At 44.9% G+C, this 19890-nt stretch overlaps 1 protein-coding gene and 3 long non-coding RNA genes across 4 annotated transcripts; 3 read left to right on the forward strand and 1 right to left on the reverse strand.

The window, feature by feature from the left end:
• Positions 1–216: 216 nt before the first annotated feature.
• On the reverse strand, positions 217–2095 carry LOC124684353. Its single transcript, XR_006996989.1, has 3 exons — positions 1866–2095; positions 937–994; positions 217–453 (listed from the first exon to the last, which is right to left on the reverse strand). It is a non-coding gene; the product is annotated as an uncharacterized LOC124684353 (long non-coding RNA).
• Positions 2096–14515: 12420 nt separating this feature from the next.
• Positions 14516–16392, forward strand: LOC124663104 (putative F-box/FBD/LRR-repeat protein At5g44950). The gene is made up of 3 exons (XM_047200850.1): positions 14516–15523; positions 15626–15769; positions 15905–16392. Exons 1-3 carry the CDS (start codon positions 14516–14518, stop codon positions 16277–16279), a joined length of 1527 nt encoding a protein of 508 aa, XP_047056806.1. The 3' UTR covers positions 16280–16392.
• Positions 16393–17669: 1277 nt separating this feature from the next.
• LOC124684357 lies at positions 17670–18526 on the forward strand. Its single transcript, XR_006996992.1, has 3 exons — positions 17670–17776; positions 18107–18197; positions 18461–18526. It is a non-coding gene; the product is annotated as an uncharacterized LOC124684357 (long non-coding RNA).
• Positions 18519–19673, forward strand: LOC124684354. The gene is made up of 3 exons (XR_006996990.1): positions 18519–18568; positions 19268–19381; positions 19469–19673. It is a non-coding gene; the product is annotated as an uncharacterized LOC124684354 (long non-coding RNA).
• The last annotated feature ends 217 nt before the right edge of the window (positions 19674–19890 follow it).

Below are 19890 nucleotides of genomic sequence, written 5' to 3' on the forward strand. Positions count from 1 at the left end.
CCACTCCAGCCCGCACGGCAAAGAGTGCCTTTGCCGTGTGCTGTGGCCTTTGCCGTGTGCATGTGCACGGCAAAGAGTGCCTTTGCCGTGTGCTGTGGCCTTTGCCGTGTGCATGTGCACGGCAAAGGTGGTGCAAAATTTCCAGAATTTCCCTGCTTCCCCATTAATCCCTGCATATGCAATTCACAAATACACTTAACAGTTCAGATACACATATAGCACAATATATAGAGTATTTGCATCATCAACAACAAAGTTCATACACGAGTAGTCCAACAATGTCCATACAATAGTTCCAAGTCGCATAATTATTTCATACAAGCAACATCAACAACAAAGTCTCCAACATAGAATGTTCCAAGTCGCACAACAAGTTCATACACAAGCAACATCAACCTTCGCCACTTCCTTGTCCTTCTCCACTTCCTTGTCCTTCTCCACCTCCTTGTCCTCCTACAAGTTCGTAGATGCATAAGTTGTGCAAGTAGATGATTGAGTTTTCTTGCGAGCATACTGAAATTGTGCAAGTTGACCAGAAGAACAAAATACTTCTTGTGAAACTTAATCATACTTATTGCAAACACGCTGAAATTGTGCAAATTGTAGCTAGTGGTGCAGTACGATTCCTATGACTTAACTAGCTTCCTCTGGCATATGTGCTGAAATTGTGAAAACTTAATCAGGTTCTTCGATATTAGCGCAAATTTTCATGTTGTTAAGAAATTGCAATAGGTGTATGAGCTGAGGCTGATTAAGAATGTTCCTGAAATCAGTTGTAGAACCAGGAACAAACCTTCGCAGGTTAGCAAGAGATGAAAAAAATAGTTTACCTTTGCTCATGATTGGGTAAAGCGGATGTCAAACTATGGAGGTGTATGCCTAAGAAATTTACCTATAAACATGAGTTAATGACTAGACAAACTAAAAGGTATTTACCTTGCCATCATTTTGTATTTCAGGAATGATTAATCCAGCACCAGTATGAATTTTAAAGCTGAAATACGAGAATGCAACTTTAGGGGCCATTGAAAAGAAAAGATTATCTATATATACCATAAAATTTCCAGTAACCACTGTAAGATGCAGTCCAACAATAAGTCAATAACTACATAAAGATTAAATGAGATTTACATAAGTTTTGGATAAACAGATGAAATGTGCAGGCGGAACTTTCTACTGACTATTCAAAAAACAAAGATGACTTCCTAGAAAGCGTGCAGTCAAACTTTACTAACTTTGACTACTAACTGTAATAGGTACAACTGGTAAAGTAGAAACTGTACCACTAGATTTTTTAAATATTTTCATTAATTTCTACTAACATGTGTCTACAAAAAAGAACGTAGAACAAGTGAACAGCTACTTGGCATGGTATATAGCCTTGGACCAAAGTGCTGCGTCAGGTAATAGGACTGAAAATATAAGGACACTTCCAAACCTTTACAGTTATCAAGCTAACAATCTAGTCAAAACTTAAAACATCCACACAAAGACTCATTCTCTTATGCAGGCACCATGCTCATGTATCAATTGGCTGCGATCAGCACAGAAGTCTGGCGCCAGGAAATGGGGTAGCTAACCATAGGGGTGATATATCTTCCATTTTCTAAAAGAATATATGGAATACTATGAATGATCCTGGAATACATGATCACCACACTGAATAGTGTACAGACACGATCTGCACTTCAGACGCTCATCAATGGGATCTATTATATCGTAGCTCAAGTGTTCAGCATTTCCACCAGGATTCATCATCAGCAGCAGCAGCAGCAAGTAATGTAAACACAGCATCTAAAACAGCGGAGACAGCACGGAATCCCTAACACAACAGGAAAAAATAGCCGGAAGAGAACAAGGCGTACCATGATGAAGTCGTTGCCGAGGCCCTGGTACTTGACGAAGTGGAGCGCGCGCTCGGACTCGCGGCGCTCGAGGAACGAGGCGGCGGCCGCCGACCTGGGAGCGGACACGGCCATCGAGGCGACGGCGCGGCGGGGGGCGGGGGTCCCGGGGAAGGGACGGCGGAGGAGGCCGCGGGAGGAGGGGGTGGTGGATGCGGAGAAGGTGGCGGCGAAGGATGTGGCTCGGGCGGCGGCGGCGGCGGCGCGACGGGCTGCAGGGCGAGTCGGCGGCGGCGGCGCGACGGGGGGCAGGGCGAGTCGGCGGCGGAAGCGGCGCGGGGGGCAGGGCGAGTCGGCGGCGGCGGCGTGGGGGGCAGGGCGAGTCGGCGGCGGCGGCGCGGGGGCGAGGAGCGCAGCTAGCTAGCGGATGTGTGGATGCGAGGCCGGCCAGCGGATGCGCGTTTGGATAACGTTCGGCGTCTTTGCCGAGCACGAGCTCTTTGCCGTGCGCCCTTGGGAGTTTGCCGTGCGGGCAGCTCTTTGCCGTGCGCTTCCGCACGGCAAAGATTTCTTCGCCGTCCACCCTTTCTTTGCCGTGCGCTCTACGTCCTCTTTACCGTGCCCTTCCTCTTTGCCGTGCGCTGTAGCTCCTCTTTGCCGTGCGCTCGCCTTTGCCGTGTGTTTTAATTTTTTTTGCACGGCAACGATTTCTTTCCCGTGCGCGAGCACACGGCATTCGATGGTTGCACGGCAGCGGCTCTTTTTCCCGTAGTGACTGTCCTCTGAATACAGCCGAGAGAAAAACAAGTCTGATAAGCAGGAGTTGTATACACTGAAAACAAGTCTGACAAGCAGGAGTTGTATACACTGAGACGATGGGTTGTTTAATGAGATGGATTCCCTGAGGCCGATCAGAGAGACGCTAGCTGCTACTCTTCCCACTTAACGCGCGCACGGACACATGCGGTGCCAACTGATCTCTCGCCGAAGTCGACGCTGCTCCCGGCCTCGTCTTGATTGGCACGTGCTACCGAAATTAATTTATACACTGCGCTTATGCGGCCGTTATCACTGAAGCTAGTGCTTTTTTTAACTGCACTGAAACTAGTGCTAGCATCGTACTAACAGTATTTGCCCCCTCCCTGCCACGGCAACCTTTCCGGAAATCTACGGGCAAATGCCCGTGCAACCTTTCATGGCGGGACGGAGGATCAACATGTCGGGTCGGAGAGAACTCCCGAGATTGTGGCAATGCGAATCAAACTGGACTAGGGAGAGGTCGTATGCCTGCTGGTCTTAGAGCATGTCTAGTAGAGCCCCTAAACCCTCAAACCTCTATAGCAGTTTTACAGGTTGGAAATAGCCATTTTTGTGCACTTTTACAGGTTGAAAAACAGGGGTAAAGAGTAGAACCCCTAAACCCCTAAAGAATGCAGTTTGAGGGTTCTAGTCTTTGGCTCAACCTCAACCTCTAAAACTGTCATATGCCATATCACAGTTTTCATCACATATCATCATTTCACATATCACAAATATCATCACATTTCACATAAAACAATAATCATTCTAGTTATTATTACAACACCAAATAGTACATTTGAGCACATAAAACAATAATCATTCAAATTGTTACAACAATGTTGGACCATACAACAATAATTGTTCGAATCCGACATCGTCTTGCAACAACTCATCAATGTCGGAATCGTCGGATGTCGACCAATCCGACGAATCCGACATCGAGTCCGTGACAACGTCGTTGTTCATCTCCATCTGCAAAAAAATCAACCGTCAATTAGTGCTACAAAATGAAACAAAAGAAATGAAACAAAAGAAAAAAAAGAACATACCTTGACCGGGGCGGCGGCGGCTAGGAGCCGATGCGGAGGAGGCCGGGGCGCGGCGGGGAAGGCGGAGGAGGCCGGGACGCGGCGGCAGGCGGAGGAGGCCGGGACGCGGCGGCGGGAGGCGGCAGGAGGGCCGAGCGGGAGGAGGTCGGGGCGGGAGGAGGGCGGGGGCGCAGGAGGGCCGGCGGGAGGAGGGCCGAGCGGGAGGAGGGCGGGGCGCGGCGGGACAGGCGGAGGAGGGCGGGGCGCGGCGGGGCAGGCGGAGGAGGCCGGGACGCGGCGGAGGCGGGGCGCGGCGGGGCTGGAGGGCGGCGGCGGCGGCGGGATCGGGGGAGGAAGAGGGAGGAAGAGGGGAACGAGCTGAATGTTCCCTCCCGCGCGTGTCCGAGACGACTACAGGTCGGGGACGGGTTGGATTGCCCAACCCTCGTTTCTACAGAGCCAAGAAGGGATTCCCAGTGTCGACCCGGGAATTTTTTACAGTTTTACAGTTTTAGGGGCTCTAGTCTTTGCGATTTTTTCGTCAAAAACTGTAAAAAAGCGGTTATTTTTACAGATTTAGGGGTTTAGGGGCTCTACTAGACATGCTCTTAGGGAGGGAGCGCGAGTCACCTCCTCCGGGTGCTTCTCTCTAAAAAGATTTTGCGTCATGCTATACTAATATAGTAGTAATATATCATACAACTAATACGACGATAGAATCAAACTGAATAAAATGTTGTGACAACAACAAAGAACATGCCTAAAAGCAAAGGAATGAAGAAACAAAATGGAGATCAAGGCGGATCGACTAAGCGACGGTGGGTGAGTTGCAACCGTTGCTCCCTCCAAAGATGTTCCACCACGCTCCTAGCAGCGAAGCGTCAAGTACCAAGCAGCATCTTAAAGAAAGGATGCGACATCGACAACATCGACAACGTTGTTGCCTACTAGTCATAGGGTTTCCCCCTGCACACCAAAGGAAAATAGACCAAGGATAGCCAGGATGCCCTCCCGGAAGGAAAGGTGTCACCCGCAGGCGACACCGCATTGATGCCAGACGAGTTGACAAGGCTTTCTCCCGAAAAATCCCATCCACAACTCACATGCGGTCCACTGCATAGGAGCCATGTAAGGTCGAAGCCTAACCACCACTAAACTTGCTGCCCACCAGCACACGCCACCATGCAGGAGCGTGGAAAAACATTTAGATAACTTTTATCACTTCAAAATATTATATTTAGGTTCAATATGACAGCTCCAAATAATATGTTTATCAATAACTTCATAATTTTGAATTATGTGAGAACAAACATAAAATACCAAAATACAATCATTATGTATCAAAAGCATAATGTAAATATGCTTAAAAATGCACCCATCAATGACCCAGATCAGGAAGACGCCGTCCATGACCTGGCAACACAATCTGCTGTCAGGGAATATCAAGAAGAAAGAGAGAGCCTCCCTTGTAGCTTTCACCGAAAACACAGGATCAGTATGTACATCATCATGTTTCCACTTATTTCGTCAGTGCCACATAGACCACATCACGGTGATGATCTTGGCATGTTCCTGATCCGTGAAACACACACATGCTAGCCAGTATACACCCCATTTCTATCATACATGTACATATATATGGTGGGCCCCACCCAACACTAGCTTGGGTACAAAAAGAGCACTCCACCGCCACGTAAGTTGGCCGTGCTCCCGGACAACCACCACCCTCTGGTGCGGCATTGCCTTCCCCAACCTTAGTGAGCTCACTCTCGGCAGCAGCATCTTCGAGGACAATGACCTCGAGTTCCTCGGCGGTGCAGCAGGAGATAGGAGACGGGGACACCTCAATGGCGCCTATGGTCGCCCAGGGGCAACAGTGAGGGGCGGCAACATGCGGGAGGTACATCGGCATCGACGATAAGGTACTGCTGCTAGCTAGGTTCTTCACATCAAGCGGTTAACTTGAGAAGATTGTGGCTTGATTCGGATCAGGTGCAGCCAGTCCACGTCCAAGTTCATTCATGTGGGCCCACCATTTATACGTACGATACTCCAACTAAATATGAGTGTTTATTGCCGGCATGTGTGTTTAAGTGGGCGTAATGACGTATATGAAATTTACAGACAACTACTGTGGCCCTCTTGAAACACGAATATTGCGGTGGCGTTTCTCAAATAGCCGAGGATTTCAGTGACATCTATCCAATTAACCTGACCGAATTCGATACTAGATATGAAGAAAACAAAAGGGCATCCGTTCAAAACAAAAGACTTAACATTGTATATTTTCTTCATATTTTTTAGCGAGTGCCCGTGTTAATGGTATGACATGTCAGATATCTATAAAATTGTCTTATGTTCTCCCGATAGTTCAACAGAGTAAATGTTCTGTTTGCATGAGATGCGAACATAGTAGTTACGGAAATCTGCATTCGAAATGTTGGGTTACAAAGTAGACTTTCATTATCTACCACTTACTCACAACACACCAAGTTGTCCATTTCCAAGGAAATTGGAAGGTAAGTATACGCTTTAATTAGACATTTGTTGTTCCACTCGCAAATTAAGTAGTACTACCATCATACAAGCAGCTGTTTGAGTTCTTAATTTATGCACCCTACACAAATAATGGCTCCATAAAGAGCTATTCACATAAGAGCCAAGCAACCGCTATCTAACGTGCTGCCAACTTGATCCCTGCAACACCACAGCCGTTGATCATATATAAATAAAATAGGACATGCGACAACTTACACCAACATGCTCGGGCTAGCATACTTTGCCCTTGATTATTATTTCTAGCTACTTTTACAGTTACATTTGTATAAATATAAACAAATCCATCATCTAATTGGCTGACAGTTCTTCTGCGTAAAGTGTACGGCAGCTGGGTTAATTAGGTTACATTGGGGAGTTCGTATGTAGTTGTACATTTGTAATCAAGGCCAAGCAGCTACAATGTAATGATGCATCCAGCATCCAGATTTGCCATTGCCAGAAATAAGTAGGAAAAGTAGGCTGAGTCCTATGAGGATACCCAATGATTTTATTTTAATTATTAGTAAAACTCAGCATGTTAGCCCTGCACTCCAACTGATATAAATTTTTTTTTCTATCTATTGTTTCACTAAACAATATGGCCAAAGTACCATGTGCATTATATATAATCATCTCACAATTGTTTGACAAACGCTTCCTAATATAATCTCATTAGGGCCATGTTTCAAAATAATTTATACCAACCAGGAGAGCCAGGAGAGTTTGCCGCTTTAATTGGATATAGATAGACCTCAATATTATGTGTTGGGGGGGGGGGGGGGGCGATACTTGAAGTTTCTGTTGAAGCAAAAAATAATTGGTATTCTTTTGAAAGTTGGTTTCTAATTTTACTCTATAATCCAACTCTGTTAGAGATATGTCTTACAAAAATTAATTAGGCTCAATTTATATGAAGTAAAAGTTGAACCTTCTTGGTTTTTTAAATATAGATATATATGCAAGAGTTCCCTGTTAAAAATTGCTTCAAATATATTAAATTTCTGAATGTGCATAGTAGTTAAAGTAATATATTCGAGTACACCATTTGGTAGCCTTGGTATGTTGGAAGTGGAAATTAACAGCGGGACTACTAATAGGATGAACTGATTCTTGTTGTGAACCCTTTTTTTTTAAAAAAAAGGAGCCTTGTAGAGCGGACCCAACGTTGACTGAGCTATGTACAAATTTTTAATAAAAATAGGAAAATATGAGGAAATACAAAAGACAAGTGAGTACAATGGTACAAATTATTCAAATATGGGGCACCATTTGAGAAATAGGAAAGAAGATTAGGTACCACTCTCATGGTTTGCTTAATTTGTTGTGCAAGTTGAGTTTTGAATTTGAAGTTTTGTTATATAGTATAGTAAAAAAACTTTATTTATTTTCTCTAATTTCTCTCATATTTTTTAAATATTTTACCGGGGTTGACCATAGTTGGGCGCACTAGAGACGGAGTGAGGGAGGAGCACACAGTTCACATGCAAATTTATTCCCCTCCAAACAAAGTCAACTCCCACAAGAGAGGAATGGACCGCCCGTTCATACAGACCACACCAAATTATACTACTATACGGTTTAGCAACTGAAACTGATAACTAAGCATATATTCCAAACAGCTCGTCGCAGATAATTGCACAAAAAAATAAGTAAGGCTGAAGGTCCCATGTGCAGTCAGAAGCAGTGGCGGACCCACCGTAGGGGCGAGCAGGGGCGGCCGCCCCGGGTCTCTCGCGGCGGATCAGGGTACCCCTCGTCTCCACCTGTCTCCGGCGGCTGAGCGGAGCAGCGCGCCAGAACCATGGAATAGATCAGTTCGTCGGTGAAAAATTTCCGTTCATGACAAGGTCGAAGGGACACGGAAGACGATAGACACAGTGGGTTGGGCATCTGGGCTAAAGTGAGAGGCCCATCAACGCGTCTCACAAAGACCCTGGTAACATCGTGCTGAATCGCTATACATGGCGGGCAACGGGCAACCGCACGTACTGCTCCTTTCCAGAAAAAGAAATCCAAGGTCAAAAAAATAATCCTCATCTCAAAAACAAAAATTCCTCCACCCTGCATCTCCAATCGCTGGTGCACCCATGTCAGAAAGAAAAAAATCTCCAGTGAACGGAAGTGCACCATGACTAGCGATTTCGTGCGGAAGTGCACCATGTTAATAATTTCTAAGATTTTTGTCTGCGGTATTGTTTCTAAGTTCTTTAATGATTTATGTTCACCATAGTTGTATAAATTTATGATTGGAAAACTAAAATATCTCACCTACCATTTCTTTTCGTAATCACCCTTGCATTCGTACCCTAAAAAATTTATATCCTAAAAGTTCGCCCCGGCAAACCTCAATTCCTGGGTCCGCCACTGGTCAGAAGTACTTAATTGCGGCGTTAAACAAGCAATCGTGAGCACTTAATGGACGCAGTAACTAAAGCTTGGCATCTTAGAACGTGCAAGGTGGTTGCCCATGCTTGGCTTCTCCATACGCGGCTCTTATCTAGCAGAGTGGAGCAAACAGAGGAAAAGTTGAAAGGGAGAAACAACAGTATTTATTTCAGTTCCCGTGCAACTGGAGATTTGTATATTTGGAATTATTTATCTATCTTGCTAGTGGTACAATTGGAGATTTATATATCGACTACATAATGAATGCACATTTTTAATTTAGACATTTCCCCCCATGATCAAGCTTTTAGCTAATCAGTTTTAGTATCAACTGCTACATCCGGTAGTCTTTACCATGAGCTTGTCAAACTAGAGTAAATTGTTCCACCAACTAAACTGACTCGAATTGCACTAAAGACCTGGGTTGTAATTAATTAATAGGCCTTATGTTGATATTTAAAAAAATCGGGACGGATCTTCGTTCGTTTTGGGAGGATATTTGGCTAGGTGACACTTCCTTAGCAGAACAATACCTATTTTTATATAATAGTGTAGCGGAAAAATGTTTTGGTAGCCGATGTATTGGCACAAACTCCGCTAAATATTACTTTTAGAAAGACCTTTAATGAGTATAAATGGAATCAATGGATTCATTTATGCCAACGGCGAATGATGGTGTTATTGTCTAATAACCCGGACACGTTTGTTTGGAAACTTACCGACTTGGAAATTTTCATGGTTAAATCTATGTACCTTAACTTAATGAATGGTCATACTAGGCTTTTAGGTAAATACTTATGGAAGTTGAAAATTCCTATCAAAATTAAAATCTTCATGTTGTTCCTTGATAACAAAGTGTTGATCAGAAAAGATAATTTGGCCAAACCTAATTGGAATGATTGTCAAAAGTGTTGTTTTTGTGATTCTTCAGAAAATGTACAACACTTATTCCTTTCATTTCCTTTTGCTAAATCATTTGACGTATGATTTATCTAACCTATAATATACCCCCGCCTGCTAATATTTCTAATATGTTTGTTAACTGACTTTACGGGGTAGAAAAGAATGATAAAGCTAGGATACAGATTGGTATATTAGCTCTATGTTGGTCCATGTGAACAAGTAGGAATGCTTGTATTTTTAACAAACAAAAGGAAACTAATTTTTGCAGATTATTCGATGTGTTGTGCATTGGATACAACAATGAGCCTACCCTTTTCTGGTGGATCAGTGGGAGCTTATGGCTACTGGATGCAACCGTCTGCTAACGGTTACATAGGATGTATTTTTTTCAAGCTACTGGATAGCGACATATTATTAGACTGCAAAATAGATAGCTATATGTTGCTTTTTATTTTTAGATGGTTGATACATGTTTCAGCGTTTCCTATCCATGATTGCAAACTCTTAAATTTTTGAAACTCTGAAATAAATGAAAAAGACTATGTGCATCAACTGATGCAGGTCGGAGCATCTCCCATTTCAAAAAAAAGGCCTTATATTGATTCCTCACACTCAGAACTTCAATAGTTCTCCTGCGAAAAATGTTTGTAATTAATTAATAGTAATATTTTGTGTGAAGTGGACGAAGCAAATAAACATTATGCTAACACATTTTATTTTCGGATCTGAATGTCGGTTTATAATGTTTCATGTATCAAATTTGGTGTGTCGTGCGGCGCACATTGTTTTGGTACTCTTATTTGCTGCGAGGTTTAGCTTAGCTAGCACAGAATCAATTAACTAGCTAGGACTTCCTTTATCCGTACTATCTAGGAGTTCTAATTGTATGGAGTTCCTATGAAATATTGTACGTTTACAAATCCCCAACTTGGTCGGCGCAGTTGGCTTGGAAGCCTTAGCCTGGCAAGAACACACGTGTTGTAAGCACGATACAGTCAGTTCCAGTATTGTATATCTGCATTTGAGCTCCACCCCTTTTAGATGTAACAATGATTATTTTGACTTCAAAAAACTTAGTTGTACATTTCTAGCTTTTCGAAAAATAATTAGATAGTAGAGCGATGTGCCGAAAGAAGCTACTAGTAGCTGTCTATATGTGACACCCCGAGGTCATAGGGAAATAATGGATTAGTCTAGCTTATCTGAACAACCTGGCTTATAGTCTTAAAAAATTCCAGCGCAATCATCCCCAAGCAAAATACACGGCATCACAGCTGCGTGCCTACACATCGATCAGTGCTGCGTACACTGCACACGGTTGAATTTACGATACACGTTGCTTTGCAATGCACGAAGCTAACTGAACAATGGTGAAATGATGATGCTAATTAAAGCTAAATCACGTTCGATGTATCTCCAAATTCTTATGTATTTGCACAATATAGTTGCAGTGGTTAAAGGAGTTCCTTTTATTGAGAGGAGATGGGGAGGCCATTGTAAGAGCATCTCCACGGGCGCTCCCAATAACGCTCTCAATAACTCTATTGGAATCCTAGTGAGAGAAAGTGCCAGTACCGGCGCTCTGCAAAAAGCGCCGGCATGTTTTGGAGCCCCATAAAAGCGCCAGCGCGGCCGAAAGGATCCCTATGCGAAGGACTTCGATCGGGGGCGCCGACACCAAATTTCTGCTTAAAAGATGCTATTGAGGGCATCTTTGGGAGTGCCGGTGTGGGAGCAGCACCCACAAATAGAGGATGCAGTGCCGGCGCCCCCTATACGGCTGTGCCGGCGCCCCTGCCGGCGCCTATTTGGGAGGCACCGGTGGAGATGCTCTAAAACCCCTAGGGTTCCACCCCTCTCGTCAGCGACGCCGTTGGCTCGCTCCGCCTCCCGTGTCCTTGTGGGAGTCTTAGGTTCTTTTTCATAGTGTCTTGTTCGAATTGATGAGGTGGTGTTTATATCCTGAAGCTAAAATATTTAAGGTTCTCCTCATCCTATCCTTGCTCCGGTGGTGTCTCTATCGTCGGTGGAGGACGCGTGGAGTCATGTATCCGGTGGATCTTTTAGAACCTGGTTGGTTCCGTGTTTGTTGCCGTGGTTTTAGGTTAGTTTTTTAAATTTGGGGTTGTCTTCATTAGCGATGGTTGATGCTCTGATGCGCTAGTTTTTTCAGTCATTAGCACGATAATTTCTCGTTTATATACTACTCCCTCTGTCCCGCGAAGTATCTAAATTTAGATGTATCTGGACACGATATAGTATTAGATGCATCTAAATTTTGACAAACTTGGTCATTTTTTCGTCGGACGGGGGAGTACAACAAATGCTAATCTGAGGAATTTTCAAAAGAAAATGATATTATTTCCGGGAAGTCAAACAAGTAATTCGCCGGGGCGGCTAATCACGGGAACAAGTAAACAACGGGGACAGCGCGACAAGTCGACACCTGGGGTACGCGGCTGGCTGGCATGGCGACAGGCACAGAGGGGCTTTGTCTGTGTGTCACGATAGCTGCAGGATGCAGCTTGCAGCCATCAGTTAATCAAGGTCCAGTTTAAGCAAACCTAACTGGTGGAGTGGACCGGCCACCGCGTGAGCTCCTCGGGGTAAGTAGCCGCTCGCTCACCGTTGCGCCTATCGTCAACACCATCGAGGAGATTAACTGTCCTTAAAAAAGAATAGCAGATCGAGTATTTCTCAACCAATGTGCTGCTCGTCCTGATCATGTTGGTCTGTGCCCGGCATGCGATGGCTATAGCTATCAGCCCGCGTCACCCACAGTTTCGGCATTCCTGGCCTTAGCCGTGAGTAAGGTTGGGGATCTATTTAAGGCATTGGAAGTGTTGGTTTTTGTTTGTTTGCATCAGACCTTAAACATCAGAATAGTCGTCTAGCCATCTTTGTTCGTTTGGGTCTGGGCAGCGCACCGGTTCCACGTAAATGGCGAAACCAGCATATGTTTCATGTTTTGTTTTTAGGATGAGAAATATTTCATAGGAAAATGATAGATGAATCAAAGGTCAATATAAAAAATTACTAAAATAAAGGTGACGTCTTCGTCATCAGATGCTTGTCGCTCGGGTTGCATGCCGTGCCACCTAGGCGCCACCGGCTAGCCCCCTATTCTTCCCCGTCATAGTCGAGGGTGACGATGCCAGCCTCCATAGCCAACCGATTGAATGAAACTTTGCAATCGTTCTTGATAAAGTCCTTGATGGTGTGACCGGGCCTTGACCAAGGTTCAACAGCTCCTCTCGCTCCTCACGAAATCTTGCCGACCAGTAGTCACTCTCGGCGTTGTACTTTGGGTCGAGCCAAAGTGCCTCCTTCTTCTACCGTGTGCGGAAGACCTCGTAGCCGAAGACCTTCCCTTTGGGAAGTGGTGTGGCACGGGAATCCCGCTCAAGCTGATGCCGGAGCCCTTTGGTACCGTTGGGTGGTAGGAGGATGCCATGCTTGGCAAGCTCGGTGGCCTCATGCTAGCTCACGAAAGATCTATCCATGGTGACGGTGGGAGAGAATGATTCCACTACGAGTGGTCTAGGAAAGAAGCAAGGAATGAAGGGGCAATGGTGTTTGAGGAATGGACCTGCGCATGTCGGCACATGTCTTTGAAGAGGACGTTGAAGGGCCATCATCAATGCTGGTGCAGGAACCAAGCTACCGGCTTTGATGGTGGGGCAGAAGACGAAGCAACCGCTCAGTCGCTCCTAGCTAGGCATTAGGACTACGCGGGAGGACACGCTCGCAGTTGGCGGCAACGCAATTCCAGCGCAAGTTTGAGCCGTGACTAGGTTCTTGCGCACATGTCGGTACGTTTGCATGAACCAGCTAGGTTAGGGTTTTGCCCTCAGAATATCCGCGCGAACATAAATAAATCTCATCGATCAGTTTACATCGGGCCACTGCAGATTCCCTGACCATGGGCCTTTTGGGCCGTATCAGGCATGGCCGTCCCTTTCCATTGTAAGTGAAGGGTTGAGCACTGGATCCGGTCATTCCGCTGCACGGAATGGAAACGTTTCAGGCTCCCACCCTCAGATTCCTCAACGGAACGGTGAAGGAAAAGAGTTAACATCGGTGCGCTACACAAGAGACAAGACAAAGACAACGTATTATTGATTAACTAGTACTACGTGCCAGGAGGCAAGTAGCCGTCAACTATGACCATGTTAAGTATTCCCTGCACCTTATGAAACATGTTTTAGATTTGTTAAAATTTAGATGTATCTATATACTATTTAGTGTCTAGATATATCTAAATTTTGAAAAATGTTAGACAAGTTTTGCTGGAACGAAGAGAGTACACGAATTTATGAGTGGAATACACAATGCAAATGCATAATCGCAATCCTCAATGAGATGATAGCAACATTGAAACAACAAGAGCAAGCCCATGTATCCAAATTATACTTGTGCAGTTAGTGACATTATTAAAATTCAGTTAGTTTCAACCTATAAATCCATTTATATACCCTCTCCTTGCCAAAAAAAAAACAGTGCATATAAGATATTTAAAAAAGTCAAAAGATGTAAGGTTTGATCAAGTTTATGCTTCGGAAAATCCTCGACTATGGATAAAAAAAACTGCTATGCATTGAAACCCATGATCTTGATTTTGTCTCATCCTGGTAATCCTCAACTAATAATAAGTTATCTCGCATCAGACAGAAAATTCCACAACTCAAATACCAACCACAATTGAATCGGAATACGTTAGTATTTATTATTATTATTATGTGCACTCAACATTAGTTGGCCCGTAAGGCCGCAAAGTAATTTGATAGGAATGGCCTCAGTATTTTGTAGAGAAATCAATGGGCCGCGACCCACGAGCAGGTTTCAAACATTTGGGCTCGCCTCAGCAAATTCCCACAGCTCTGGAGCATTTCCGCTTTCCTTCGGCCGTTGCTGCTCCACTACACAGCACGCGCCGCCGATCTCACAAAAAAAAAAAAGCACGCGCCGCCGGAAACCCTCGTCCCCATCCCAGCGCCTCCGGCGGCGGCGGCGGCCATGGAGGCCCGGGTGCCGCCCTATTCCATGGACCCCGTGAAGGAGGAGCTCTTCAGGCGCAAAGGCTACGACCCTGCCGAGGTAGAAGCGCACTTCGCCCGCGTGCTCTCCGACGCCCACTGCGCCCTCCCGGACCCGCCCGCCTCCGTCGACGGCCGCCTCGCCTCCCTCCTCCCCCACGACGGCGTCGACCGCGTTAGCACCCTCCCCGACGAGCTCCTCGGCAACATCGTCTCCCGCCTCCCCATCCTGGAGGCCGCGCGCACCGCCGCGCTCTCCCGCCGCTGGCGCGGGGTCTGGCGCTCCACCCCGCTCGTCCTCGTCGACTCCCACATCCTCCCTGCCGTCGCCGTGGTCGGGCGTGCCGACGCGCGGCGCATCACCTACGCCGTCTCCCGCATCCTCCGCGCGCACCCGGGCCCTTTCCGCTGCGTCCACCTCACCAGCAGCTACATGGAGGAGTTCCAGCACCTGCTCACGCCCTGGCTCCACACCCTCGCCGCCAAGGGCATCCAGGAGCTCGTCCTCTTCAACCGCCCCTGCCCGCTCGACTTCCTCCTCCCCGCCGCCTTCTTCGGCATGACCACCCTCACGCGGCTCCACCTCGGCATGTGGAGGTTCCCCGACACGGCCGCCGTCTCGCGCGCCACCTGCTTCCCTAATCTCCGCGAGCTCGGCTTCATCTCCGTCTTCATGGAGAGCAGGGGTCTGGACTTCATCCTCGACAGGAGCCCCGTGCTCGAGACGCTCTGCGTCGGCGGCAACATGTTCAAGATCCCCCTCCGCCTCGTCAGCCAGAGCCTCCGCTGCGTGCACATCATCGGGTGCTCGTTCGAAGAGATCGCCGTGGTGGACGCACCGTGCCTCGAGCGGCTCATCTACTCAGGGGGTTGGAGCATCGACGGGGCCAGCACCAAGGTGAAGATCGGCCATGCCCCCAGGCTGCAATTGCTGGGATACTTGGATGCAGCAAACCATGTCCTAGAGGTCCGCAACACCGTCATCAAGGTAGTACCTCGCTCGTCTTTTACATTTGCTCCGTTCCGATTTGTCATGTGTGTGGGATAGTTCTTCTCTTAGATGGGTGCATTGAGATTGCGACTTTTGCAGGCTGGGACAAAGGCGAGCCCAAGCACCATGGTACCAAGCGTGAGGATCCTGGCTTTGGAGGTGTGTTTTCGTGTCCGTACCCATGTCAAGATGATCCCGGCAATCCTCAGATGCTTTCCAAACGTTGACACGCTCCACATCATGGTGAAGCCCCTAATCCATATTTTGACATTCATTTGCACCGTCGTGCACTAGCATTGCCATCGTATTGTCAATTGCTGCTGTTGTGCATGATCCATCTGTTCAACTTCATGTGCACTGATGAATTGCAATTTCCAGTCTGCAGAAACTGATCAACCCGCTGGCAAGGTCAACCTCAAGTTCTGGAACGAGGCTGGTACCATAGAGTGCATCCGCTCCCGCATCAAGCGGCTCGAGTTTCATTATTTCCGATGGGATCGAAGCGAGCTTGCGTTCCTCAACTTCTTCCTGGGGAGTGCGATGGCGCTGAAGGAGGCCGTGTTAGTGATCTCCGATGCAAGTTTCACTTCGGTGGAGGATTTGCGTTCCAAAGTGGCGCCTCTCGGCTCCATGAAACGGGCTAGTGCAGGCTCCTCGATCAGGGTCTCTATACGTTCTAAGCCTGAAGGAGACAACATGCGGAGCTACAAAAGATCATCCGATTTTTCTCTTGCTGACCCTTTCGCAATCTAAGTCAACGGTGCCTATTTGTTTCCTGTGCGGAGAAAATTGATCTAGAAGTTCTTAATGTGTTCTGTTGTCCCTAGTATGGACATGCACCGTTTTCAGTGTTTTGATGTTCTGCCCTGGCTCTTGTTTCTCGAAACATGATGAGTTTAAGTGGTGAAGCTAGTAGTACTATTTTAGATGATGCAAATGACTACCATTTATGATGGTATTTATGGAGCACCTACTGTGTTTGTGTGTGATTTCATTAGCTAGGTTTGATCTGATGTGAATTGTGTTACATTGCACAATTGCTGCTAAACGTTGTGAGGTTTGATGCTGGGGATAATTAGCGATATCTGTCGCTGTATGGACCTGCACTGTTTTAAATTTTATGATGGATTTTATTGCTCGGAACATGCTTATTATTGATAAACTGTTGCCTGTCATTGAGATGTTTTTGCATGAAAATATACCACCCATTTCAAGTATTCAGTGTGGCTTCTGAATCCCGTTAATGATTGTCGGCTAGAGTTATTCCATAGGTTACATTTTACAGGAAACTAACAGCTCGTGGTAGAGCTATACAAGTCTACTCCTTGAATGTGGTTCCGCAAGTATCTAACACGGTACACTGGTGGCAAGTCCATGTAGGCGCTTATCAGCTTCTCAAGTCACTTCACACTTACCGTGAAACCTTGTTATTGATTATTTTGATTTTGTATCCACGCTGATAAAGCTACATTGATTCTCTCTCCAGGCAGCACCGGGGAAGAACCTAAACTCCGAAAATTCTGCTTTCAAGGTAGGTGTAATGTTTCCATGTGTTCTTATGCTGCTACATTTGACATTCTCTATAACATGTAGACTTTGGGCAAGCGATGCTAAAAGATGCACTGGTGGTAAACTTTCGTGATTTTGGCTTTTAAAGGTAATAAGGTGACACATGCTTCGCAACGTTTTAAATTCCAAGCCCTTTTCCCTCCTATCAAAAGCAAAGGTACATGCTAAAATAGAAAATAAGATGTCATGGACATCTAATATCATCAAGCTGGTTCATCTAAGTTTTTGTTAAATTATTCCCTTACGACATACTTTTGCTCAAACTCCGGGCACTGCCTCTGCTACTAAAGATATAACTATTTTCCTTCTAACAAGGTTCTTTATGTTACAGGAGTTACAATTGATAAATGGTTTCGGTGGTGTGGTTCTCAAGTAAACATACAAGATATATGTGGTAACAGGAATCATGTGAAAAATTGTGTGAATCTAAGTTTCCGTGATTTCTCTGAGTTAGATTATCTGTATAATTTTATAAAATGCACTAAGAATGGTGTTTGAGATACAATGCTATTCCCTCTGAGTAAACTTTCCTTCTTTTGCTTTCAGCCCTGTTGGGACACATTGTATATCCAAGGAAGATCATCTAATCGTTCAGAGAAAAGGATTGGCCGTTGTTGATTGTTCTTGGGCATGTTTACATGAGGCCCTTTCGTGAAACTCCGTTGTGGTGCCCGCGCCTCTGTAAAATCATCCTATTTTAAGTAAATTCAGTAAAGCTCTGCATCTTGGACTATGATTTAGAAATTTGGGATTGCTTTCAACTACCTGCCTTGCATGGAGCTACCTGTAGCATACCATGAATAACTTCCTACTAGTTATTGTTTCTAGATTTGTCATCAAGTTGCACATTTCTCTGAGTCAAACTTCTGGACTCGGCTGTTTCAGTTTAGATTTTAGAACATAACCTAATCAAATTAGGTCAGTAATAATCAGTTTCTCTGGCAAGGTTTTGCCTCCTTCAAATTTTTGTAATTTATTAAATAAATTGTTTGTCTTTTGTACTGTTTTCAGTGCCATGGTTGGTAGCAGCAAACCCTGTGAATTATGGCCACCCATGTCAGCTGTCCCATGTGGAAGCTTTACCAGCAGTCCTCATAATATGGTAAATTTTCTAGGCCTGTGTATCAAAAAAACATTTGTTAAGGTATTGATGTAGAATTTTTTTGCATCACTATGTACTTCGAGTTTCCAAATTCAGGATGCACCATTATGATACATCTGATTTATATTAGGGGGCTATATGATCTTGCTTCTAAGATTTTTATAGAGATGTTGTATCCGGGCATTGTTATGTTGATGAAGTAGTATGGTGCCTAATTTTTACTGTGAAGTGTTCAAGCTAAATTTGTTTATCTGAATCTGTAGTGCAACATACCATCCATCATTTGAATTTGTAGTTCAAGGTAGTCGGGAGAAAGATACAGGAGAACTGGTGCTCGGAGTGGGGTCACTCATTCTTATATCACTTAACAGGTCAGTCCAGTAAATATTATTTTTATTATTATAACGCATAGGTTTGTATTGAATTCGGACTATTTAGCCCAATCTATCTACTCCCTCCGTTCACTAATTTAAGGACCATTTAGACATTTCAAATTAGACTTCATACGGACCAAAATGAGTGTATCCACACACTAAAAGTAGACTAGATACAGACCAAAATGAGTAAATCTACACACTAAAATAGACTATATACAAGCTAAAATGAGTGAATCTACAAAAACCTAAAAGGTTATACATTAGTGAATGGAGAGGGTACTTGTTTAAGATAGGGTAAACAATGAGGTGCGCATGCTAATAGACAAGTGTCCTGGAAAGCACAAATCCCAGTAAAAGTTGCACGAGATGAAGCATAGTCGTGTCTGGTTATAGACGCGAACTGCTGTTATAATCACTAATAATCAGTGGTGATACCATGATTACCATGATAATCAAGGGTGTCCTGCATACAGCACTGTGCTGCATTTTTTTTTTACTTGATCCAGCAATTTATAAGGCGTTGTATTACTGGTTGAGGGAATTCTTTCATCTTTGAACATGGTACCTGAATTGTGTCACTCTCTCTGTGTTCTACAATATGTAGCCTGGATTCTTCATGGGGGACATGTTTCATTTGCATAATGTATTAGGCCAGGTTTTCACACCTTTTCCCGTGTCATAAATATTGTGCAGAGTTCTGCTGAAAGCATACTCCAAGTGTGATAATGGCACAGAGATCATCAATGTGCAGAACTCGTGGTTAGCACTTAGCAAGTGCGTGTAGTGTTCCAAAGTCACCTGTCAACGGTAACGATCACATCACATCTCGGAGCATCTTAATTTTGATTCACAGAATATTGATTTTACTTTATTATGTGTGCATCACAACGGCAGATGATAAACCGCATCAAAAAACGGAGGAAGGATCAGATCAGATGCATGTCATTTACTATATTTCTTTGGGAAAAGAGGAGACACATGATTTCCTGTGATACATCAATACGTACCTAAATTGTCTATGTTTCTTCAAAATGTTGATTGAAACAGAAGGGAGGGAGTAATACTCATGTCAGCTGTCCCATGTGGAAGCTTTACCAGCAGTCCTCATAATATGGTAAATTTTCTAGGCCTGTGTATCAAAAAAACATTTGTTAAGGTATTGATGTAGAATTTTTTTGCATCACTATGTACTTCGAGTTTCCAAATTCAGGATGCACCATTATGATACATCTGATTTATATTAGGGGGCTATATGATCTTGCTTCTAAGATTTTTATAGAGATGTTGTATCCGGGCATTGTTATGTTGATGAAGTA

This window comes from Lolium rigidum, chromosome 1, assembly GCF_022539505.1.
Source record: "Lolium rigidum isolate FL_2022 chromosome 1, APGP_CSIRO_Lrig_0.1, whole genome shotgun sequence".
Taxonomy (NCBI): domain Eukaryota; kingdom Viridiplantae; phylum Streptophyta; class Magnoliopsida; order Poales; family Poaceae; genus Lolium; species Lolium rigidum.